General features: G+C 45.9%; 1 protein-coding gene across 11 annotated transcripts in view; it reads right to left on the reverse strand.

The window, feature by feature from the left end:
- Positions 1 to 25669, reverse strand: part of yeats2 (YEATS domain containing 2) — a 139064-nt gene that overhangs the window by 28464 nt on the left and 84931 nt on the right. For 10 of the 11 annotated variants that reach the window (XM_087993785.1, XM_087993794.1, XM_087993791.1 and 7 more), the window contains 2 exons: positions 2699 to 2860; positions 397 to 515 (listed from right to left, as the gene is read on the reverse strand). In XM_087993785.1, the coding sequence (XP_087849911.1) occupies positions 397 to 515; positions 2699 to 2860 (281 nt within the window). The remainder of the gene's footprint in view (positions 1 to 396; positions 516 to 2698; positions 2861 to 25669) is intronic. The other variant, XM_087993786.1, reaches the window with a different exon arrangement.

The raw sequence follows: 25669 nt of genomic DNA on the forward strand, positions 1-25669 counted from the left end.
TAGTCTATTTAGGCTAGATTCCAACAAAGGAACCAAACTTAAAACTCTCTTTTAAATCACAGCCCACAGCAGAAATTCACTGGCAACATTGCACAAGCAGTGTTTGAAGTACTGTCTAAACAGTAACAGTTTCAGGTAGTTATAAAAAATGGGATTAACAGATTTATATCAGGTAAGGATTTTAAGGTTTGCAGAAGACCAAGAATCAATATTTAATGGTCTACATTCTGAATGGTTTACTCCCATTCTGATATTATCAATCAATCCACCCACCAACAGTAGTTTTATGAAAATGGAACTTTTTTTGTCATTTGTTCACTTACTTCCGTCTTGACCAATGAGAAACAGCAAGCCAGGTAATTGGACATTACTGTATGAACGCATCCTGGGACTGACCTGTGGCGTTTGCTTAAGGATGTACGATGTGTAACCCAGCTGCTGGGGTAATCCACTAACTACTGTTCCCTGGATGCTGCCAGTCGTGCCTGTTGATGCTCCCTGCACTTGCTGCGCTGCTAAAAGAACACAGTCCACAAGAACATGGCATGAATTAAAAAGTGATGACTACAGAGCAGAAATTGGCCAATGCATGTCCTCATGTGTAGTGACACCAGTGATACTGGATGTGAATGTGGTTGGTGCTGGGGCAATAATAAGACTATGCACAGAGAGGTGGGGGATGGGGCAGCAGGTGAATGTGTGCTGTATATTTCTGTGCAGTCAACCCGAGTAGTGCGGCTATGGCTGGCAAGAGCGAAAGGCAGCAATGTTTCAATTACACAAAGGTGATGGGGTAATTCACGCCTGAAGCTCCTAAAATACGCATGAAAAGTTAAATCACAGGGATGTTTCCATTTCCCCAAACACGGGAGAGACTGAATCTGTGAGAAGCTGCTCCTCCAATCATATACCTTCTCCACCAATCGCAGATTCCCTCTCTCCCACTCTTGTTGCTCCTCCAGAGGTAGAACCTGTGATGGAGGAACAATAAGGAAGGGAGAGAGGATCATGTCTTTGGATCAGTTGGAGGAGTAAATTCTGGTTGTTCTTGGGGCCATCGAGCAGGGGAGCTGCGTAGGCTGGAGCAGTAAGATATTCATCTCTATTTTCAGAGAGGCGATCTCATTCAAATGTACAAAATATTCAGGGATTGATAGGGTGGACACTCCTAGTTGGGCAGTCTAGAACCAGGGGCACAATTAAAAAATAAGGAGGCTGCCACTTAGGACTGAGATGAGGAGAACTTTATGTTCACTCATAGAGTTGTGAATCTGGAATTTGCAACCTCAGAGAACTGTGTAAGCTCAGACGTTCAGTATGTTTAAGGTAGGCATTGATAGATTTCTGATTACCAATGGGAGAAATGGTCATGATAGTGAGGGTAGAAGATATTGAGGTGTTCCATCAGCCATAACTGTACTAAATGGCAGAGCAGGCTCAATGGACTGAATGGCCTAATCCTTTCCCAACAGGAGTACCCACTAGGACATGGTGTCAGCTACAGTGGGGTCGGAGTGTGGGGGTGGGAGGGAGAATCAGAGCCTTTGTGTTGGCCAGAAGAGTGAGTCAGGAGTGAGAAGCATGTGTTGTATGATACACTAATAACTAAGTAGGTACCATAACATTTCACAGTTCATACATTTCATCTATCACTGATCAAGTTTGTAACCACTCATAACATTCAACATGCTGGCAACTGAGGGAAGGACACACTGCACCTTTTACAATGCACACAACAGGGAAACAATAGGATGGCGGACGCCTGAAATACTTTGAATTGAGGCACCAATATAAAGAGGTGCATAATTTGTAAATTGCTTACCTAAAATGCATTATCCTACATTCATTTTTTACAAGGTTTTCAGAAATCAATTTGAAAATCACATTTTTCCTATTTACTATGATAGTTATTGGAACGTCTGTATTAAGATTACATCATTTTTACTGAAAACATGCATTTAACTATTCATATTGGCGAATATATAAAAAAGCATGGAGATCTATTTCGTAATACATTATAAAAATTATTTTAGAATAACTTACGAAAAACAACTCATTTATAGGTTTTACGCCAAAGAAATTAGGAATGTATGTACACAATCTCTTTTTTGGGCTATTGTGTGCGCGCATTAGCAGTAAGGCTCCGTGTGGTAATTTGCAGGGAGTGGAGCAGCATGTAATGAGTGGTGGCAGTAAGGATGTGAGCACTGGAGGAGAGGACAGTATTAATTCTGCGCGACTGTGTGTTGTGAGGAGGGAGTAAGAGAGCCCAAGTCTATAATCTCTGTGTTTCAAACTATTTGGGACTCAATTTCGGTGTGAACATGGTTATGCACAGACAGGCACTGGACCTGCACTATTTAATCTGATGGATAACTGGAATACATTTTACAGATGACCAAGGTCAAGGATTCTATTTGGACTAGAATAAATGGAAGAGATCTGATTTATTGATTAGTGGCACACTGTAACACACACCATAAATCAACTACACAAACAGAGGAGACACAGTCAATATTGTCAGTAATGACAGCAACCCTCCACTGCAAATTCTAATAATCTTTACTTTTTTCTATTTGACCCCTGGTCAGAGCAGAGACTAGATCTGATCTATGGCCTCACACATCTCCCTAGAGAGTCAAATGGTGGCCTGAGCCTCTACAGCCAAACTTAACTGAAATGATCAGAAAGATCTTACCTGCTGGGTTAGCAGCACGAAGGATGGCCCCCTGAGGTATTAACAACAGCTTTCCTTTGCCAGAGGGGTTCTTGCTATTGGTTGTTAGGTAGAGTTTGGTCCCTGGGGGAAGATTGGCCAGGTTGGCTAAGTTGGTGGCTGGAAGCTGTAGCGTTGCCATAACTGATGGGTAAAAGAACAAAACGTGAGACAAGACACAGATAACCTTCAGCACTTTGCACATCTATCGTTTGCATCTGTGCATTGTGTCTAGCTGCTTTTCAGATTGGGAGGTGAGCCTCAACCAACACGATCAAACGCACTGTGGCCACTGACTGAAGATATACGACGGCCTCAGATTCTACTACGTTTCTGATGATGTCCTGTTTTCGAGTTTTATACAACATCCAAAATGCTCTTTTAATGGCTGTGCTAATAGATAATTAAAATTTGCTACAGTATTCCCAATTGTGTGTCATCCAGCACAGAAATACTACCCACGTCTCTCGGACTACCATTGTTTGTCAACAGCAATAGTTGGGATGTGAGAAAATTACATGGTTCAGTTGGTAGCGCTTTCATCTAAGTTACAAATTAGTTCAGGTCCCACTCCAGGATTTGAGCATAATGATCAAGGCTAACAGACAGTGTGGTCCATATGGAGCGCTGGCGTATTGAGGTGCTGAGGCTTGAATGAAAAATTAAATTGAATTCTCGAGTATGCTATAAGCAGAATATGAAAGATCCCATAAAGCTGTTCCAAAGGAAAGCAATAAAGTTATTTCTTCTGCCCTGGCCAATATTTATCCCTCAATCAGCATCACAAAAGCAGATTATCTGGTCTTTATGCCATCACTGTTTGCGGGGGCTGGCTGTGTGCAAATTGGCTTCTGCATTTTATCACATTACAACAGGAGCTACACATCAATAATATTTCATTGACCATTGACCAGGCACTACATTAATGCAAGTCTGTCTTTTTGTAAGCTCAACAATACAAAATGGCTAGGTCGGCCAAATACTACCCCAGATATTCATATAGCGAAGTGGCTGTGCTCTTTTTAAACCATAATTTGTCCTTTATTCCATTTGGTAAATATTCACATTCTCCAATTTGATTTCTGTTGAGATCTCACTCTCAAGACACCCACAGTTCTCTCTCTCTCTCTCTCTCTCATTCTTTCCCAGGTACCAAAGGTAAGGAACTGGTTGTGAAGAACAACTGATGGCAAGTTCTTCCCTTTTTGCCCTCTAGCTCTGCAATGCTCAGGGAACTCTGCATTCCTCCAATTCTGGCATCTTGGGCTTCCCCAATTTATTTTAGTGACTGTTCCTTCAGTGGACTAAGACTCTGAGATATGGAGTTCCATTCCCAAATGCCTAAATCCTCTTTCTCTCATCCGCTAATATGCTCCTTAAACTTACTACAGGTGGCAATTTTCATCGCACATCTACACTGAGGGTGTTGTCTCTTCATGCACACAATTTCATTCTCCAGCAATATGTCTAAGTAGCTATACTTCACTGTTAAGTCAACAGACTGTTTTACTTGCAAGTAAAACCAACTCTCCTGTTGGTCACCTGTCAAACATTTTCATCTTCTGGAAAGAGTTCCTAGGTGGCAGTAGAGAAAGAGAAATCTGGAAGTTATTCCTTCTTATTTACTGAAGAACTCCACAATAGATTTCCAGTTGCCCCAGTAATGATACCAGCTGGGCTCAGCAGCAGCTGTCACCACTGATTCGAAAGGGTCATTGGCTCAAGCCTCAATTCAGCACATAAATCAAGCTGACACTGCAGTGCAGCACTTAACATATGTCAGACTGTCAGAGGTCCTGGCTTTCATACTGGAAATTAACCTAAGGCCCATCTGTCCTCTCAAAGATTCAACAGTGTGACTCAAAGATAAGTTGGAGAGTTTGCCCTGGGGTCCTGGTCAACAATTATCTCTCAAAGTTCAACAGTAATGGAGATTATTTATCTCATGGCTGTTTGTGGAATTTTGCAAAGTACAAACTAACCACTAGGCTTCCTATACTGCAACAAGTGACGACACTTCAGTCATACTTCATTGGATGTGAAATGACTTTGTACATGTATGATGTAATATAAATACAAATGATTTTCTTTCTAAATTAGCTCAGACCAAAGATTGAAACTTGAAGAGCTTTCCTGGTCAACGAGGACTATCACACTGGGTGCAAGGTAAACAGGATACAGTGTGCCTGCTGAAGAAAGCAACAGAGAGAAATGGAATGCACCCGGCATTAGTTACAGTGGGTGCTTTTGCTACTTCAGAGACCACTATAAGGCATCAACATTAATTTTAAGTTAATTTCAACTGAATTTGTTTATGAACTGCCTTGACCTAATGCACCATTGAGTCAATGCAGTTATTCTTTGAAGTGATCATTTAGAAAGGTTTGCAACCTAACATACTTTTGTATGGCTTTAAGACTTTGTGGAATTTGCTACATGGTTGTTTGAAAAGAAAAAGCATGCAATTTATTTTAATCTGGTTTAAATAAAACAATAACTGCTGAGTAATTGCTGAAACAATCCCCCAATATGTTGTGAAGCAAACCTGCTAACTCAACACTGATTAAACACAACAATTTGCAAACACCACTTTTCACATTCATCCAAGCTGTTGTAACTTCAGGTCTTGTTTGTGCACTGTATCCAACTCGTTGTCGTGTCTATCGGCAAGGATACAGACATAAGAGGGGTGACAGTCTGAGACAGTGAAGACATTCAGATCAAAGCCTCCTTGTAAATGACAGTACTAACACCTTCTGCTGGAATCTCCTGTTAGATCACAGACTGATTCACATCTCTAACCAGACTGCATTGCCCATGGGAGCCAAAGTAAATTGCGGCAAGAATGAGGTCACATTCTTCTGGAACTGGGTCAACCCAGCCTTTGTTCCATTCACTTTCAGATCAGCCTCCCTTCAAGTGCTTCGGTTATGGTTTGGATGGGGCATAGCATGTGCCAAAAACCAGAAGCAGCACGTAGTCATCATTAAACCAAAACTGGGTATGAGGGAGCGACATGTTTCTAGACAAATGGGGTGGCAGTTAAGGACATTTTGCAACATTGTCCTCATCCTGATGGCTACTTTGTGTGCAGACCCCAGCAGACAAACACCAATGTCAGCTTGTGCTGAAGCTTGTCCTCAGCAATCGGTCAGGCGACATTGACACAGAGCACCCCATTTAGTTAGGTTATGTTGTACCATCTGTCCCTTGGGAAAACACTTGTGATGAAATACACTGTCAACCACAAGTCTACCCATAATAACCTGCAGGAAAAGAAAATGTATCCTGTCAAATGGTTTCCTTAACAGGAAGTCATTTGCCAGAATGTCTGAATGCCAAAACTTTTAAACGAGCACCGAGAGACAGAGTCTGGTGGCACAAACAGCCCGACCTCCTTTCTGTCAGGTAATTTCAGCACCTCTGGAATTTCACCCCACCCAAATGTTGCCTTTGAGGTGGCTGTAGTGGAGAAGAGAATATTATCCACATCTTTCTGGGATGTGTCTTTGCATAGCAGCACTAGATAAAGTTGCACTTGTATTTGTTGAGGTTCATCCCAAACAGTTTTGTAAAGTAATGCAGGACTCTGTGTTCCTGATGTAGGGCTTCTGCCCGAAACGCCAATTTTCCACTCCTCGGATGCTGCCTGATTTGTTCTGCTTTTCCAGCACCATTCTAATCTTGACTCTGTGTTCCACGGTCTGTTCCTGGAGATGGAGACCGAGGTAAAGCTCAAATGCAGGCGGAAGGACCGACAACACAGTGAAATAGGCTCTTTGGTTTGCCCAAAACCCTTTGGGGTTCTAGTGGAAGAGGGTGTCCAGGACTACATCAAACTGACATCCAGGACAATGTACTGAGCAATGTATTAAAGCTTTGGGCATCTGCCATAAAGGAGAAGTGGAAAGAGGTCACCTTCAAAGGCCATAATACATCAAGGGATTGGAAACTGTGAAAACCCCCTCGAGGTGTGTGTTTGACCTGTGATGAACATTGAGGAGAATGTGAGGGCTGCAGATGCTGGAGATCATAGCTGAAAATGTGTTGCTGGAAAAGCGCAGCAGGTCAGGCAGCATCCAAGGAACAGGAGAATCGACGTTTCGGGCATAAGCCCTTCTTCAGGAATGTGATGAACATTGCAAATATTAACTATAATTGTAAACGTAGTGCGCAACAGACAGTATTAGAAAAAACCTGACTTTTTAATGCACATCATATGTCCACTTGAAAAGATCATGTAATGTTTTAGCAAGTTTGGAAATCAATAAACGTTTTGCAAAAAATTGTGGAAGCTGCCTTAAAAGACTCCTACTTTATTCAATGCACCGTGGCTAAGTACTATTTACTCATGTTTGTTTATGTATTCAGTGGACCATAAGAGATACAAATTGGTGAATAAACAAAGCTGTCTATGCCAGAAGAAAGATAGAAGACTAAAGATACATTGCACAGCAACATTGGGATTGATATTCATTTGAACAATTAACAACAATCAAGTCTTGGCCAATACAGTGGCTGCATGTTTTAAATGGTAGGGTAACTGTAGCATGATCCCTTGGATTTAACAGAATTCCTATGCAATGGACCCATGGAACAGTTCCCTGCCAAGATTAAAACATAAACATAGAAAGCAGGAGTGGAAATCGGCACTGTGAGCCTCTTCTGCCATTCAATATGATCATGACTGGTCCACTATCTCAGTGCCATATACCCCTTTCTCCCCATACCCATTTGAGGCCTTTAAAATCTAAAAATTTCTCTCTCTCTCTCTTGAATACATTCAGTGACTTGATCTCCACAGCTTCTATGGTAGAGAATTCCACAGGTTCACCATTGAGCGAAGAAACTTTGCTCATCCCTTACTAAATGGTCTGTGCTACATCTTGAGATTGTCTTCCCTAGTTCTAGACTCCCTAGGTAGGAAATAACATTCACTCTGCATCGAAACTTACATTTCATAAGATCCCCTCTCATCTGTACAAACTCTTATGAATGCAGGACCAGCTGAACCGACCATTCTTCACAAGCATTTTTGCCACGCTCTGTACTAGCCACGTGAATCTTTGCTCGAGCCCTTCTATGTCAAGTCATTCTTTCTGATGTAGGAAACTAAAACTGTATGTAACACTCCAGATCTGGTTTCAACAAGGCCCAGTATAACTGCAGAAAAGCATTCCAACTTCTGTTCACTTTCAATGAATCTGCCTTTCTATTAACATTGACCAAGATCCCCCTCTACATTCATACTTCCCAATACATCACTATAATACTCTTCTGTTTCTCACACTGAAGTGTATAATCGCCCATTTTGCCATACTGGGATGCATCTGCCATGCATTTGCTCACTCACACAATCTATCTAACTCATCCTGAACCCTTCTTTCATCCTCCTCAATTCACAACTCTACCCAATTTTGTGTCGTCAGCAACCCAAACTTGCAAATGTTACATTTTGTTCCCTCATCCAGGACATTTATATATAAATGTGAATAGGTGAGGCCAAAGCACTGATACCTGCAGTACGCCACTAGTCACTGCCATCACTTGGAAAACAACTCATTTATTCCCACTATTTCCTCTCAATTCATGTCAATATATTACCTCCTACCCCATGTGCCTTAATTTTGTTCACTAACATCTTATGAGACCTTATCAAAATCCTTTGAATATCCAAATACTGCTTCCGCCCTGAGCCTTGATATTGGTGATAGTGGAAGCAGTAATGCAGAAACTTGAACAAACTTCCCTCCCATCCATCCAACCCAAAATTTGAGTCCACTACATGGATGATAACTTTGTCATCACAAAACGGAACAAATTAGAGGAAACATACAACACCATCGACAATATCCTGACAGGCATAAAATTCACAAAAGAGGAGAACAACAAGACTCCCATTCCCGAACGTGACAGTTGAATGTACAGTGAATGGAGAGCTTCAAACCAGCATCAACAGAGAAACAACAAACACAGACCAAATGCTTAACTTCAGAAGCAATCATCCCAACACCCACAGATGGAGCTGCACCAAGATATTATTTCAAACGAGCTACATCACACAGCAGCACCCAAGAACTACAAACAGCAAAAGAAAAATATCTATACAACGTTTTCACGAAGAGCAGGTACCCAATAAACACAATCTGCCGATTCCTCAGAAACAAACTCAAACAAGCAGACAATTGGAACCAATGACTAATGAACTTAAAGGATCCATTAGATACTACCAGCAAAACTAACGACATTTACAAGATACCATACAAGAACTGTAAAAAACACTGCATCGGACAAAACAAGCAGGAAACTTGCCACCAGAATACATGAACACCAACTAGACACCAAATATCACAATCCACTATCACTAGTTTCCATACATACAGAGAAGGACACCATATTGACTTGGAAAACACACACATCCTAGGACAGATGAAACAAAGACACACACGAGAATTCTTAGAGGCATGGCATTCTAACCAGGATTCCATCAATAAACACATCGACTTAGATCCCATCTACCTTCCCTTGAAAACAAACCTGGAAATCACCCACCTTAAGAAACTAACACCCAATAATACAGATGCGAGACTTACCACCAGCGCTTCACCGGAGACTCTCACTGATGATGTTACCTTGTCATGGCGATGAAACATCTGAAAACAAACCTTCCAACTCAGTGAGCTAATGTACATACTGATCATCATTCTGAGCTACAAATCTTCTCAAAAATCGCTAATAGTGGAGTAACATTTGTCACTCTCCAGCAGGAACTGCTTCAGAGTCTATAGAACTTTGCAAAATGACCGCTAGAGCATCCAATATTTCCAGGACCACTCTTTTGGTACTCTGGGATGTAGATTATCAGACCCTGTGATATTTCAGCTTTAACCATATTCATTTCCCTATTACCAATTCTTACTAATACTGCTGTCTACACTTTAATTGGAATCTTGGTTTCCTAACATTTCTGGGTCGTGATTTTTATGAAAACAGAACCAAAGTCTTTGTTCTATTCTTCTGCAATTTCTTTGCTCCTCATTTTAAAGTCCTTGGCTTCTGATTGCAATGGACCTACATTTGTATTTGATAACCTTTTTTCTCTTCACCTATTTATAGAAATGTTTACAGTCAGGATGCAAGTTTGCTCGCTGAGCTGGAAGGTTTATTTTCAGACACTTCGTCATCATACTAGGTAACATCTTCAGTGAGCCTCCGGTGAAGCATTGTGGTATGGCCTGCTTTTTATTTATGTGTTTAGGTTTCTTTGGGTTGGTGATGTCATTTCCTGTTCTTTTTCTCAGTGGGCAGTAAATGGGATCCAAGTCAAAGTGTTTGTTGATAGAGTTCCGGTTAGAGTGCCACGCTACTAGGAATTCTTGCGTGTCTCTCTGTTTGGCTTTTCTTAGGATGGATGTGTTGTCCCAGTCGAATTGGTGTCCTTCCTCATCTATATGTAAGGATACTAATGAGAATGGGTCATGTCTTTTTGTGGCTAGTTGACATTCATGTATCCTGGTGGCTAGTTTTCTGCCTGTTTGTCCAATGTAGTGTTTGTTACAGTTCTTGCAAGGTATTTTGTAAATGACATTAGTTTTTTTGTTTGTATAGAGTCTTTCAAGTTCATTAGCTGCTGTTTTAATGTGCTGGTGGATTGGTGGGCTACCATCATGCTGAGTAGTCTGGCAGTCATTTCCGAAATGTCTTTGATGCAGGGAAAAATGGCTAGGGTTTCTGGACGTGTTTTGTCTGCTGGTTGGGGTTTGTTGCTGAGAACTCGGCGGACTGTGTTCATTGGGTACCCATTCTTTCTGAATACACTGTATAGGTGATTTTCCTCTGCTCTCCATAGTTCCTCTGTGCTGCAGTGTGTGGTGGTTGTTGAAATAATGTTCTAATGCAGCTCAGTTTGTGGGTGTTGAGATGATTTCTTCTGTCGTTCAGTATTTGGTCTGTATGTGCTCAGAAAAATAACAAGAAATGATATCACCACAGGGAATGACATCACCAACCCAAGGAAACCTAAACACATAAATATAAAGCAGGCCATACCACCAGTGCTTCACCAGAGGCTCACTGAAGATGTTACCTAGTATGGTGACGAAACATATGAAAACAAACCTTCCAGCTCAGCGAGTAAACTTACACCCAGAACCTCAACCTGAGCTACAAATCTTCTCAAAACTCACTCATGTTTACAGTCAGTTTCTATATTTCCTGCAATTTTACTCTTATACTATTTTCCCCTTTTGATCAATTTTTGTCCTGTTTTGCTGAAATAGACATTAAATCCCTTTTTAATACAGAGCAATTAGTGTTAAGTCTAGAATGATCAACAAACATATCCCAAACCACACATAATTATGTTGTATTCTCTGAAAACACTCAGCACGAGTGAATATTCCAGCACCTCAGGAAAAGCATAAACAGTAACAATTCACTCATAGCAGATGAATTAAATAGTTATTTTATATCAGTTTCCATGCTACAAGTAACATTGCAAGAAAAGCTGCAAATCAGAAAATCGATGGGAAGGAGGAACTCAAAACAGTCACCAAGAAAGTGGTACTAAGCAAACCGTTGTAGCTGTGGTGCTGGCCATTCAAGTGTCCCAATGGACCTAATTTGGGACTTTAAAGAAGTGGCTCATGAGATAGTTGGCACATTGGCTTTAATTTGGGGAATGTTCTATTAGATTATAAATTAGTAAATCTAACTCATTTATTCACAAATTATTGGAGACAAAAAGTGACTACAGGACAGTTAGCTTAATATCTGCCATAGGGAAAATGCTGGAGGCTAGTATTAAAAATGTTACAGCAGGGCACTTGGATAGGTTCAAGCTAATCAGGAAGAATCAACACAATTTTGTGAATGGGAAATCAAGTGTAACGCTTTGGAGCGCTTTGAAGAAACAGCAATGCTGTGAATAAAGAGGAACCAATATAAGTCCTGCACCTAGATTTCCAGAAGACGCTGTAAAACATTGGCACAGAAAGATGATTAGTTCGCTAAAAGTCAGCTTCCTGGTTGTCAAGATGTAATGAGTGGTCTGCTACAGGGATCAGTGCTGGGACCTCAACTTCAGATAACTAACTTGGATGGAGGGACTATGACTGATATATTTGCTAATGACACAATGATAGTAATAAAAGTATGTTGTAACGGGGGACATTAAGAGTCTCCAAAAGGTCCAGATAGGTTTAGTAAGTGGGCTAATCTCTCATAAATGGAGAATAATGGGTAATGATGTGAAATTGTCCATTTTGGGAAGCGGAATAAAAAAGAAACATATTATCTAAATGGTGAGAGATTGCAAAGTCCTGGGATGTAGAGGGATCTGGGTATCTTAGGACATTCATTTCAAAATGTTAGCATGGAGGCGAAACAATAATTAAGAAAACTAATAGAATGTAATTCTTTATTGCAATGGAAATTGAATAAAAAGTAGCAAGGTTGTACTTCCATTACATTGTACATTACTGAGAGTACATCTGGAGTACTGTGTGCAGTATCGGTCACCTTATGTAAGGAAAGATGCATTCGAAAAAGTTCAGACAAGGCTTACCAGAGTAATATCAGGAATGAGCTGGTTGTCTTATGAGGAAAGGTGGGCAAACTATAAGCTGAAGTTTTAGAAGAGTAAAAGACTCAGTTGAAACAAACAAGATCCAGGTCTTCATAAGGTGAATGCAGAAAGAGTTCCATCCTTTGGGAGAATCTAGAACCAGGAGTTACTGTTTAAAATACAGGATCACCAATTTAAGGCAGATGAGGAGATCTGATTTGAGGGCTGAGAGTTTTACAAATCTTTCCTTCAAAAGGTGGTCAAGTCTTTGAATAGTTTTAAAACTGAGGTAGACAGAGTCTTGATGGGAAAGAGCTGAAAGGTTACTGGGGGCTAAGTGGGAATATGGAGTAATTGGGTCAGCCTTGATTATAATTGAACAGTGCAGCAGGATTGAGGATCACGCAGCCTACATCTGCTCCTAATTCACATATGTCCATATTCTAAAATATGACTCTCAGTGCTGGGCTGGGGGTGGAAGCGTGTTTGCTGTCTCACTCACAGAGACCAAGCTGCAGTATGACATTTTTAGCTACGTGCAGTTATCTCGCCATCTAGTGGATACTACAGCTTCTACATCAGATGAACATTGACTGCTTGTTGAATAGAAAGACACTTGGCTTGCATCCCAGAGGCTTTTGCAACATCTCAAATACATGGAACCACCAATTATAATATTGAGAGGATTGAAATAATATTGTAAGATACTGTATTAACATCATAACTATGACATTATCTGAAAATCCTGAAAATACTCTGCAGGTGAAGCCACATCTGTGGAGATAGAAAAGGAGAGAGTTTAGTTGATGGCCTTTCATTAGTACAGACTGTGAAAAGTCATCAAACTGAAACATTAACTGTTTCTTTTTCCATAGGTGCGTATACCTCCCCAGGTATACATACCTGCTAAGCATTCCCAGCATTTCTTGTTTGCATTCCAACTTTTCCACATCGGCAGTGTTTTGCTTCAACATTAATTTGTTCCATTGTACAGCTGTAGCAGCTGCAGCAATGTTAAGCACACAGCATCTCCACACATAACCACTGACAGTGATTTATGCTTTGCGATGCAGCTAAGGGTAGAGACAGAATAAATACAAACTGCACAGAGTGAGGAAGATAACATACTTCAGGGAACACAGACATGCTGGTGAAATGCTCGGATTAAATTTAATGCTGAGAAGAGCAATGTGATGTATTTTGGGCACGAAGATGAACTTAGGCAATATGAAGTAAACAGTTCAATTGTAAAGGCAGATGCAGGAACAGAGAGATTGGTGTTTCAAGGATGCAAATCGTAAGTGGAAGACTGAGAAGGCTGTTGAAACAAAAACACAGGTTCCTGGGATGTGTAAACAGACAGTAGAAAATGAAAGGTAGGCATGTTTATGTTTTACAAATCGTTGTTAAGGCCCGAGTTGGTTGGCTGTGTCTGACTCTGGGTGCTGCACTTCAGGAAGGATGTGAAACTTCCAAGAGGGAATGTGGTGCAGATTCATAAGAATGGGATGAAGGGCTTCAGTTATCTGAAGAGACGACAGGAACTGGATTGCCTGCCATGAAGCAGAGAAGGTTAAGTGGACAGCTATTAGAGATGTTCAAAATGATTTAGAATTTTGAAACTAATTTAGGAATTTCTTCCAGCAGCAAATGACTTGGTGACCTGGCAAAAACAGGGGAGGTGGGGGGGGGGGGGGGGGAAAGTATGCAGGCAGGATTTGTGAACATGGTAAATTACAATCTGGAGGCCACTGCCTGGACTGGCTTGGAGTAGATGGCTCCTGTATAAGTTAGACCATTTGCATCAGAACACAGATGGGAGGACTACCTTGCAGGTGTTTTAGTCTTGTTGAGGACAAGCACGTTAAACTAACAGTGTGACAGCCTGGCGAGCATATCAGAGAGTAATAAGAGGGGGCAAGAAATGCTGGAAGAGGCAGAAAGCACCAGATCAGAGAATAATAAGCTCACAGTTGGAGTCACAGTAAGGGATAAAGTAATGGAGTCTAAATCAGGGTCACACAGTATGCGGATGTCAACATATGATGTATAGTTAATAAGATTTGGAAGGTTCAGGTGCAGATTGCCATGAGGAGTCATAACACTGTGGCAATAAAGAGACCTGGCTCAAGTAAGGGTGGAACTGGACATTAAATAATCCTAGTTACAAGATGTTCAAAAAAAGGGAGGGAAGAAAATAAAGACAGGGAAGGAACAAATGGATGAGGGGTACATGTACTGATTTAGGATAGCCATGCAGTACAGGAGAAAAAGGACGTCTCAGAAGATTCAAGAACAGAATGGAATTGCCTTGAACCAAGGAACTACAAAGGTACAGTTAGATTGCTTGGTCTAATCTACAGACCACCAGCTAGTAGGAAGGGTATAGGGGAACAAGTCTTCAAGACAAGTACGGAGAGGTGCAAACATCATATAGCAGTTATAATGGGAACTTTAATTACCAGGATATAGTCTGGATAGGGATAGCATTAAGGGTGGAGAGGGGCAAGCCAGCTTATTAGATTATGTTCAGAAATATTTCTTCTTCAAGTCAATGTCCAGTCCAACAAAAAGACGACGCACTGCTAGGCCTGGCTCTTGGGACTGAAGTGGGGCATGATATACACTATGTGAAAGAAAGTCTGGGGACAGATGAAGTTCAATGCGGAGAAGCGTGAGGCGATAGCATCTGGAATGAAGGACATGGAGGTACGGAATAAACTGTACTATTCTAAAGGGTCTGCAGCAACACAGAAACCAGTCTGTGTAAGGGTAAAAGTCATTAAAGATGGTAGGACACATAGAGACAGCTATTAATACAGCATGCAATATTCTAGACTTGATTCACAGGGGCACAGAATATAAGTGCAAGGGGGTTATGCTGAATGTATCTGAGATTAGTTAGACTTCAGCTGGAGTATCTTGTACAGTTTTAGGTGCCACACTTTAGGAAGGATGTGAACGCATTGGAGTGGCTTATAGAACAGGTTTACAAGTTTCCAGGGACGAGAAACGTCAGCTATGAAGATGGATTGGAGAAGGGAACATTTTCCTTAGAGAGGAGACCATGAAGAGGAGATCTGATAGAAATTTTTTAAATTATGAGGAGCTTGGACATAGTAGAGAGCATAGACTGTCCCCACTCAATACAGGACCGAGAAGCAGGAAGCACACATTTGAAGTGTGCAAAAGTAGTAAATGAGAGGTGAGGAAAAAAATCTTCTTAATAACATACCAATGCTGTTTTTGACCTTTTTATTCCCAGAGTTATGTCAGTTTTCACAAGTCCAATATGTAGAAGTAGTTAGAGGATGGAATGCACTATCTGGAAGTGTGGTACAGTCAGGTTCAATTAAGACATTCAAGAGTTTATTATTTCTATTTATTGCAAGATTACAGGGAAAAGGAGACCGGCATGAACACACATCCTCAGAGAGCTGGAGCAGACACTTTTTAATTCACTTATGGGACATGAGCATTGCATTTCAGACAGCATTTATTGCCCATTCTTAGGTACCATTGCAAAGGTGGTGGTGAGCTACCTTCTTGAACCGCTGCAGTCCACACGCTGCCATTAGAAAGGAAATTTCAGGATTTTTACCCAGCAACATCTTCATCATTTGCAGTCCCTCATTTTTCAGATTGATGCAGCTACTGCAGACTCTGCCACACTTGGGGCAAGTGGTCATGGGAAGGGGCTGGTTGGGGGCGTGGTGTGGCAACGCACTCCTTTTGCCTGGCTTCCGCCTTTTCCTGATGGCAAGTCTCAACATCCTCAGCGTCTTCCCGAATGCTGCTCCTCCACTCTGGATGGTCTTGGGCCAGTGATTCCCAGGTGTCTGTGGGAATGCCACACTTCACCAGTGAGGCCCTTGAGGGTATCCCTGAAGCAATTCCTCTGACCACCTGGGGCTCGCCTGCTGTTTCAAAGCTGGGATTAGAGCACCTGTTTGGGGAGTCTCATGTCAGTCATGTGGACCACATGCCCAGTCCATCACAGCCCAACCAGGGTGGTCAGTTCCTCGATGCTGGGGATGTTGGCCTGATCGAGAATATTGGTGTTGGTCTGTCTTCCCAGTAGATTATACAGCTGTTCTTTCCCAGTAAAGGAACAGCTATATATTCCTGGGTCAGGATAATAAGTGACTTGGAGGGGAACTTGCAGGTGGTGGTGTTCCCATGTATCTGCTTCCTTTGTCCTTCTGGATGCAAGTGGACATGGGTTTAGAAGGGGCTGTCTAAAGATCTATGATGAATCTTTGTAGTGCACCTTCTAGACAGTACGCACTGCTCCTACTAAGCATCAGTGGAGTTGATAACAAAAAGGGCTGATTAGTCCCTTCTGTATCATAATAATTTTTACCCGATGGACAGTTTCCCTTTGTCACTCTAATCACTCCATTATGACCAGTAGTCATTCTGCTGTATGTTTTGTGGCATCTACAAGAACAGAGGAGGCTACTTTTGCAAGACAAAAGTAAAGATTTAGAGGCACAGGAATTGACAGGTCACTGTCATTTGGGACTGTTTTAATAGCAAAGTAGTACTGGCTCAATATTTTGATCAAAGGAGTGGGCAGCGTGTTGTATGGTCTTCCTGATCTCATACTTTCAGCGGCTTCATGTAATGTGATGACCATTTAGTCAGTGATTCTCAAGCACCTCCAGCAACTGCTAATGAAGTCACTAACAATTTGTGGAGGCCTGATGTATAGGCCTATGTGGTTCACTGTGGAGTTAAACTGGCAGTCAGGGCAAGAAAACCACGCAATGAGCTCAGTGTGATCTAAATATAACCGTTGAACATGTTTAACAGCAATGATACCATCTTGTACAACGGCTGCTGTTTGACAAGGAACAGAATGAAAAACATTGCCCTTGTTAATGCACAAGTAACTTTAATAATGCAGCCTCTTACTTGTAGAAAAACACTAACATGAATACTGCTCTGATATATGTGTGTGTGTGTAAAAGTAATACAGGTAGTTCTCCTATAACACCGTAGTTGCATTCCAGCGAAACCTCGCTTCATAGAAATAATGGGAGCATTTGGGAAAACTGGAGTTGTGGCAGACCAGTAAAAAATATCACTCACGTTCACTCAAAAAACACCCAAAAGTCTAACACAACGTATAGCACAGCCTGAATGAATGAAGGCATAAATCATATTTATCAACAAAACAAAAATACATTTTACAGAGTACACTTAAAAAATGTTGTTAATGCAGGGACAGAGGGTTATCATGGTGTGTAAGGTAAACTGGGAGGAGAAAGTGAGGTCTGCAGATGCTGGAGATCAAAGTTGAAACTTTATTGCTGGAACAGCACAGCAGGTCAGGCAGCATCCAGGGAACAGGAGATTCGACGTTTCGGGCACAGGCCCTTCTTCAGGAATGAGCAGAGAGTGTTCAGCAGGAGAAGATAAAAGGTAGGGAGGAGGGACTTGGAGGAGGGGAGTTGGAAATGGACCCGCATGGGCCCCAGCTATGCCTGCCTCTTCGTAGGGTATGTGGAACAATCCATCTTCCGCAACTACACTGGCCCCACCCCCCATCTTTTTCTTCGCTACATTGATGACTGTATCGGCGCTACCTCGTGCTCCCACGAGGAGGTTGAACAGTTCATCCACTACACCAACACCTTCCACCCCGACCTCAAATTCACCTGGACAGTCTCGGACTCCTCCCTCCCCTTCCTAGACCTTTCTGTTTCTATCTCAGGCGACCGAATCAACACGGACATCTACTACAAACCTACCGACTCCCACAGCTACCTGGACTACACCTCCTCCCATCCTGCCCCCTGTAAAAACGCCATCCCATTCTCCCAATTCCTTCGTCTCCGCCGCATCTGCTCCCAGGAGGACCAGTTCAAAATACGTACAACACAGATGGCCTCCTTCTTCAAGGACCGCAATTTCCCCCCCGACGTGGTCGACGGTGCCCTCCACCGCATCTCCTCCACTTCCCGCTCCTCCGCCCTTGAGCCCCGCCCCTCCAACCGCCACCAGGACAGAACCCCACTGGTCCTCACCTACCACCCCACCAATCTCCATGTACAGCGCATCATCCGCCGTCACTTCCGCCACCTCCAAACAGACCCCAGCACCAAGGATATATTTCCCTCCCCTCCCCTATCAGCTTTCCGTAGAGACCACTCCCTCCGCGACTCCCTTGTCAGATCCACACCCCCCACCGACCCAACCACCACTCCCGGCACCTTCCCTTGCAACCGCAGGAGGTGCAACACTTGCGCCCACACCTCCCCCCTCACTTCTCTCCAAGGCCCCAAGGGAAACTTCCATATCCGCCACAGATTCACCTGCACCTCCACCCACATCATCTACTGCATCCGCTGCAGCCGGTGTGGCCTCCTCTATATTGGGGAGACAGGCTGCCTACTTGCGGAGCGATTCAGGGAGCACCTCTGGGCCACCCGGACGAACCAACCCAACCAACCTGTGGCACAGCATTTCAACTCCCCCTCCCACTCCACCGAGGATATGCAGGTCATTGGACTCATCCACCGCCAAACCACAACAACCCGACGGTCGGAGGAGGAGCGTCTTATCTTCCGACTGGGAACCCTCCAACCGCAGGGGATGAACTTGGACTTCACCAGTTTCTTCATCCCCCCTCCCCCCACCTTGTCTCAGCCGGATCCTTCCAGCCCGGCACCGCCTTCCTGACCTGCAGTCTTCTTCTTGACCTCTCCGCCTCCACCCTACTCCGACCTATCACCCTCACCTTGACCTCTTTCCACCTATCACATTTCCAACTCCCCTCCTCCAAGTCCCTCCTCCCTACCTTTTATCTTCTCCTGCTGAACACTCTCTGCTCATTCCTGAAGAAGGGCCTGTGCCCGAAACGTCGAATCTCCTGTTCCCTGGATGCTGCCTGACCTGCTGTGCTGTTCCAGCAATAAAGTTTCAACTGTAAGGTAAACTCCCTCATTCCAGTTAAGCGAGCTATATCACATTTTCTCCTTAGTCTCAAAACGCTTTATAACATCGAGCTTCTCTTTCAGTGTTATAGCCTTGCTTTTGCATTCACCACTTGCAATTTTATCACCAGGGTGCTTCTTGCTAACATTCTCGTCACCTTGCCCCTCCATCATTTTCAAGACAAAAAGGGAAAATCAAGGAGTAATGCACCTTTCATAGGAAGCTGCTCAATGTATCTCTCTCAGAAAGCTGCTCTCTGTACAGTACCTCTCACAGAAAGGTGCTCAATCAGCAGCTGACATCGGCGCATGTGCAGAACGAAGCGCATGAAACGATCCCCACTGGAATTGTGCTATTGTGAACAGAGGTAAGCATTCTCAAAAACACCGTTCCTTAATTCCTCAGTGATGTTATAAGCAAATTGCACTGCCGGAATATGCATTATCCAAGAACTACCTGTATTACTTTTTCTTTTAATAAGCCCACCTTACAACATACAAATCAAATTATAGACATTCCTTAAAAACATGTGTTTTGAAGCATTTCAATCACCAGGGGGTGGTATTAGCTAATGAAAATCAGACTCCTACATATCCTGACCTTTTCTGTCTGTTGACAAAACAACTGAATAATCCAATAGAGCTGATCCTGAAGAAACAGGCTCTAGGTCTTATGACTGGCACCATTCCAACAACACCAGTTTAACCACAGCCAAGTTGAAGTGTGTTTACTGCCAGTGACTCTGCAAGAACTGAACGTTTCATGACCTTTAAATTATCTCGACAAAATAAACAAAGAACATGTGCAGAAATATAAACCTTCTACAGGACAGAATAATGGGGTATCAGACAGCCACACAGGTCCAGTTATCAGGCTCCTGCTTAACACATTCAAGGACAACTCAATGGTTATCTGCAAATCACTGCCATTTTCCACCATATTAACTAAACAAATGCCTAGAGATGACTGGTTGTACTTACACACTGACGGATGGACTTTGTAGACTATAGATACAAGAATAGTTTCATCTGTCCCCTTCACAAAAATTGCAGCTTTTCACGAGATCACAGATACTCAACATATAGCTCAATGAAAGGTTAAACAGTTAAAGCCCATTCAGCCAATAAAATCTCTCTGCAAACACCAGCTCATACAATGACCTTCTCATCCACTGAGAAGGATGAAACAGGGTCGTGAGCCTATGGACTTCTTCACTGCAGCTGGCTGTAAAGGCTGGGTCATTAAGTATTTTCATGGCAGATATATAAACTTTCCAATCATTAAGGGAATCAAGGCTTATGGGATAAGACATGCAAGTGGAGTTGAGCTTTACCAGATAAGCCATGATCTCAATTGAATGGCAAAGCACATTCAATGGGCCAAATGTTGCATATTTGTTCCTATGACTAATGGTCAATCCCCGATCCCTTTTCCCATCAATGCCTGACAATTCCAGTAAAACAGTTTGATTCAATGCCTTCATTATTGATACATACACAATACGATCAAACAAAAACTGAAGAGTTTAGAACTGTTGGTACTGGGAGCTCACTGGTCAGTGCTGCAGGGAGCTCACTGGTCAGTGCTGGCGTGGGGAGCTCACTGGTCAGTGCTGCTGCAGGGAGCTCACTGGTCAGTGCTGGCGTGGGGAGCTCACTGGTCAGTGCTGCTGCAGGGAGCTCACTTTTCAGTGCTGGTGCGGGGAGCTCACTGGTCAGTGCTGCTGCAGGGAGCTCACTGGTCAGTGCTGGTGCGGGGAGCCCACTGGTCAGTGCTGCTGCAGGGAGCCCACTGGTCAGTGCTGGTGCGGGGAGCTCACTGGTCAGTGCTGGCGCGGGGAGCTCACTGGTCAGTGCTGGCGGGGGGAGCCCACTGGTCCGTGCTGCTACAGGGAGGCCACTGCTCAGTGCTGCTGCAGGGAGTCCACTGGTCCGTGATGCTGCAGGGAGGCCACTGCTCAGTGCTGCTGCAGGGAGTCCACTGCTCAGTGATGCTGCAGGGAGCTCACTGGTCCGTGCTGCTGCAGGGAGGCCACTGCTCAGTGCTGCTGCAGGGAGTCCACTGGTCCGTGATGCTGCAGGGAGCTCACTGGTCCGTGCTGCTGCAGGGAGGCCATTGGTCAGTGCTGCTGCAGGGAGCTCACTGGTCAGTGCTGCTGCAGGGAGCTCACTGGTCAGTGCTGCTGCAGGGAGCTCACTGGTCCGTGCTGCTGCAGGGAGGCCACTGCTCAGTGCTGCTGCAGGGAGTCCACTGCTCAGTGCTGCTGCAGGGAGTCCACTGGTCCGTGATGCTGCAGGGAGGCCACTGCTCAGTGCTGCTGCAGGGAGCTCACTGGTCCGTGCTGCTGCAGGGAGGCCACTGCTCAGTGCTGCTGCAGGGAGTCCAGTGGTCCGTGTTGCTGCAGGGAGCTCACTGGTCCGTGCTGCTGCAGGGAGGCCACTGCTCAGTGCTGCTGCAGGGAGTCCACTGGTCCGTGATGCTGCAGGGAGCTCACTGGTCCGTGCTGGCGGGGGGAGCCCACTGGTCCGTGCTGCTACAGGGAGGCCACTGCTCAGTGCTGCTGCAGGGAGTCCACTGGTCCGTGATGCTGCAGGGAGGCCACTGCTCAGTGCTGCTGCAGGGAGTCCACTGGTCAGTGATGCTGCAGGGAGCTCACTGGTCCGTGCTGCTGCAGGGAGGCCACTGCTCAGTGCTGCTGCAGGGAGTCCACTGGTCCGTGATGCTGCAGGGAGCTCACTGGTCCGTGCTGCTGCAGGGAGGCCACTGGTCAGTGCTGCTGCAGGGAGCTCACTGGTCAGTGCTGCTGCAGGGAGCTCACTGGTCAGTGCTGCTGCAGGGAGCTCACTGGTCCGTGCTGCTGCAGGGAGGCCACTGCTCAGTGCTGCTGCAGGGAGGCCACTGCTCAGTGCTGCTGCAGGGAGCTCACTGGTCCGTGCTGCTGCAGGGAGGCCACTGCTCAGTGCTGCTGCAACGAGTCCAGTGGTCCGTGTTGCTGCAGGGAGCTCACTGGTCCGTGCTGCTGCAGGGAGGCCACTGCTCAGTGCTGCTGCAGGGAGGCCACTGCTCAGTGCTGCTGCAGGGAGTCCACTGCTCAGTGCTGCTGCAGGGAGTCCACTGGTCCGTGATGCTGCAGGGAGGCCACTGCTCAGTGCTGCTGCAGGGAGCTCACTGGTCCGTGCTGCTGCAGGGAGGCCACTGCTCAGTGCTGCTGCAGGGAGTCCAGTGGTCCGTGTTGCTGCAGGGAGCTCACTGGTCCGTGCTGCTGCAGGGAGGCCACTGCTCAGTGCTGCTGCAGGGAGGCCACTGGTCAGTGCTGCTGCAGGGAGGCCACTGGTCAGTGCTGCTGCAGGGAGCTCACTGGTCAGTGCTGCTGCAGGGAGGCCACTGGTCCGTGCTGCTGCAGGGAGGCCACTGCTCAGGGCTGCTGCAGGGAGCCCACTGCTCAGTGCTGCTGCAGGGAGGCCACTGCTTAGTGCTGCTGCAGGGAGCTCACTGGTCCGTGCTGCTGCAGGGAGCTCAGTGGTCCGTGCTGATGCAGGGAGCCCACTGCTCAGTGCTGACACGGGGAGCCCACTGGTCAGTGCTAACACGGGGAGCCCACTGGTTAGTGCTGGCGCAGGGAGCCCACTGGTCAGTGCCGCTGCCGGGACCCCACTGGTCAGTGCCGCTGCCAGGAGCCCACTGGTCAGTACTGACACGGGGAGCCATTGGTCAGTGCTGCTGCTGGGAGCCCACTGCTCAGTGCTGCTGCAGGGAGCTCACTGGTCCGTGCTGTGCAGGGAGCCCACTAGTCAGTGCTGCTGCAGGGAGCCCACTGGTCCGTGATGCTGCAGGGAGCCCACTGGTCCGTGCTGTGCAGGGAGCCCACTAGTCAGTGCTGCTGCAGGGAGCCCACTGGTCCGTGATGCTGCAGGGAGCCCACTGGTCCGTGCTGCTGCAGGGAGCTCACTGGTCCGTGCTGCTGCAGGGAGCCCACTGGTCCGTGATGCTGCAGGGAGCTCAGTGGTCCGTGCTCAGTGCTGACACGGGGAGCCCACTGGTCAGTGCTAACACGGGGAGCCCACTGGTCAGTGCCGCTGCCGGTAGCCCACTGCTTAGTGCTGACATGGGGAGCCCACTGGTCAGTGCTAACACGGGGAGCCCACTGGTCAGTGCTGGCGCAGGGAGCCCACTGGTCTGTGCCGCTGCCGGGAGCCCACTGGTCAGTGCTGGCGCAGGGAGCCCACTGGTCAGTGCTGACACGGGGAGCCCACTGCTCAGTGCTGCTGCAGGGGGCCCACTGGTCAGTGCTGACACGGGGAGCCCACTGCTCAGTGCTGCTGCAGGGGGCCCACTGGTCAGTGCTGCTGCCGGGAGCCCACTGGTCAGTGCTGACATGGGGAGCCCATTGGTCAGTGCTGCTGCCGGGAGCCCACTGCTCAGTGCTGCTGCCGGGAGCACACTGCTCAGTGCTGACACAGGGAGCCCATTGGTCAGTGCTGCTGCCAGGAGCCCACTGGTCAGTGCTGACACGGGGATCCCACTGGTCAGTGCTGCTGCCAGGAGCCCACTGCTCAGTGCTGCTGCCGGGAGCACACTGCTCAGTGCTGACACAGGGAGCCCATTGGTCAGTGCTGCTGCCAGGAGCCCACTGGTCAGTGCTGACACGGGGAGCCCACTGGTCAGTGCTGCTGCCGGGAGCCCACTGCTCAGTGCTGACACGGGGAGCCCGCTGGTCAGTGCTGACACGGGGAGCCCACTGGTCAGTGCTGCTGCCGGGAGCCCACTGCTCAGTGCTGCTGCAGGGGGCCCACTGCTCAGTGCTGCTGCCGGGAGCCCACTGGTCAGTGCTGCTGCAGGGGGCCCACTGCTCAGTGCTGCTGCCGGGAGCCCACTGGTCAGTGCTGCTGCAGGGGGCCCACTGCTCAGTGCTGCTGCCGGGAGCCCACTGGTCAGTGCTGCTGCCGGGAGCCCACTGGTCAGTGCTGCTGCCGGGAGCACACTGCTCAGTGCTGACACAGGGAGCCCATTGGTCAGTGCTGCTGCCAGGAGCCCACTGGTCAGTGCTGACACGGGGATCCCACTGGTCAGTGCTGCTGCCGGGAGCCCACTGGTCAGTGCTGCTGCCGGGAGCCCACTGGTCAGTGCTGCTGCAGGGGGCCCACTGCTCAGTGCTGCTGCCGGGAGCCCACTGGTCAGTGCTGCTGCCGGGAGCCCACTGCTCCAACTTGGTACAGAAATAGCAGCTGCAAACATCAGTCCTATTCTCAACATTAGGCACTGAAATAAAGTAAAATTGTTAAATGGGATAATGATTTATAAAACAGCAAAAATTAATCTGGAAAATGCTTGTAGCTAAGGTGACTCTGCAAACGTGTTAAGCCTTGATTTTCTTTGGCAGCATTTCCACATTTCTGCTGAGGGAAGGAGCCTCATAGTATTGGGCTTCCAACTGTCACTCTCAGGAAGCAAAGAGCTGAACATCAATCAAGACACAAAGTATGTTTCCTTAGGGAGACAGATGTCCCTGGGCAACTCAGGTTCTCTGCGGTCATTACTGATGACACGCTAAAAACTGTAGTTGCGAGTAAGTAATTCTTCTTAGCAAACCTCAGGATCCTTACCAGGAACTTGCTGTTCCAAGGAATAATGAAAACACAGCAGATAGCCCCGGGTACAACAGGCACCAATGGAAAAACAATAACAAAAATGGTGTCTCAATCTAGCTCAGAGGCAGCAAATGGCAAGTTCCAAATTGGAAGCTGGCTTGTCTCTGCGTGTCGAAACTCAGACAACCACGGCAAAAAAAAAATGAGCAGCTGAACAAAAAGAGGCTACACAAAACAACAGCATAGAAACTCCTGTCCATGGACGGTGAATGACTGTACTGGTGAGAAAGCTGTGTGATTGGCAAAGATTTCAGTGACACCTCAAAGATCATTGGCCATTTAGTCTCTCCACACTGCCCAACTCGAGGGCAGCAGTGCTGAGGAGTGTAGACTTTTACTGATTCATGAAACATCTCAACAATCCTTCAATTATATCAACTCCGAGTTCAACAGCGAGGTCTAATTTCAGAATGGAACTGCCACAGCAGGACCGCTGCCTCGACAGATACACACTGTCAGGAAATTTCAAAGCAGCTCTTTTATAAGCTGTACTGTAGGAGTTTCCAGAACATTCAGTAAATTCCAATTTGGGATTACAAAAGGAGCTGTGTCACTCAGGTTCACTTGAAACAATAGCTAAGTTTATTTGCTAAAGCATCTCCAGTACTGACGGCAGCATTAGTGGCAGGTCCTGTCTTTGATGGTACAAACTCACTGAGCAGCAAAGGAGCTTCTTGCTGCATTTCTCTTCTCTCATGTCACTCGCAGTTTCTTCTTCTGTTGATCTCCCATGTCAATGTATCTCCATGTCATCTCTAATTCGCCCCATTGCACTCCCAATTCCACTATGCATCATCC

Source organism: Chiloscyllium plagiosum, unplaced genomic scaffold (assembly GCF_037043375.1).
Source record: "Chiloscyllium plagiosum isolate Xiang-an unplaced genomic scaffold, Cpla_swu_hap1 HiC_scaffold_13, whole genome shotgun sequence".
Classification (NCBI taxonomy): Eukaryota; Metazoa; Chordata; class Chondrichthyes; order Orectolobiformes; family Hemiscylliidae; genus Chiloscyllium; species Chiloscyllium plagiosum.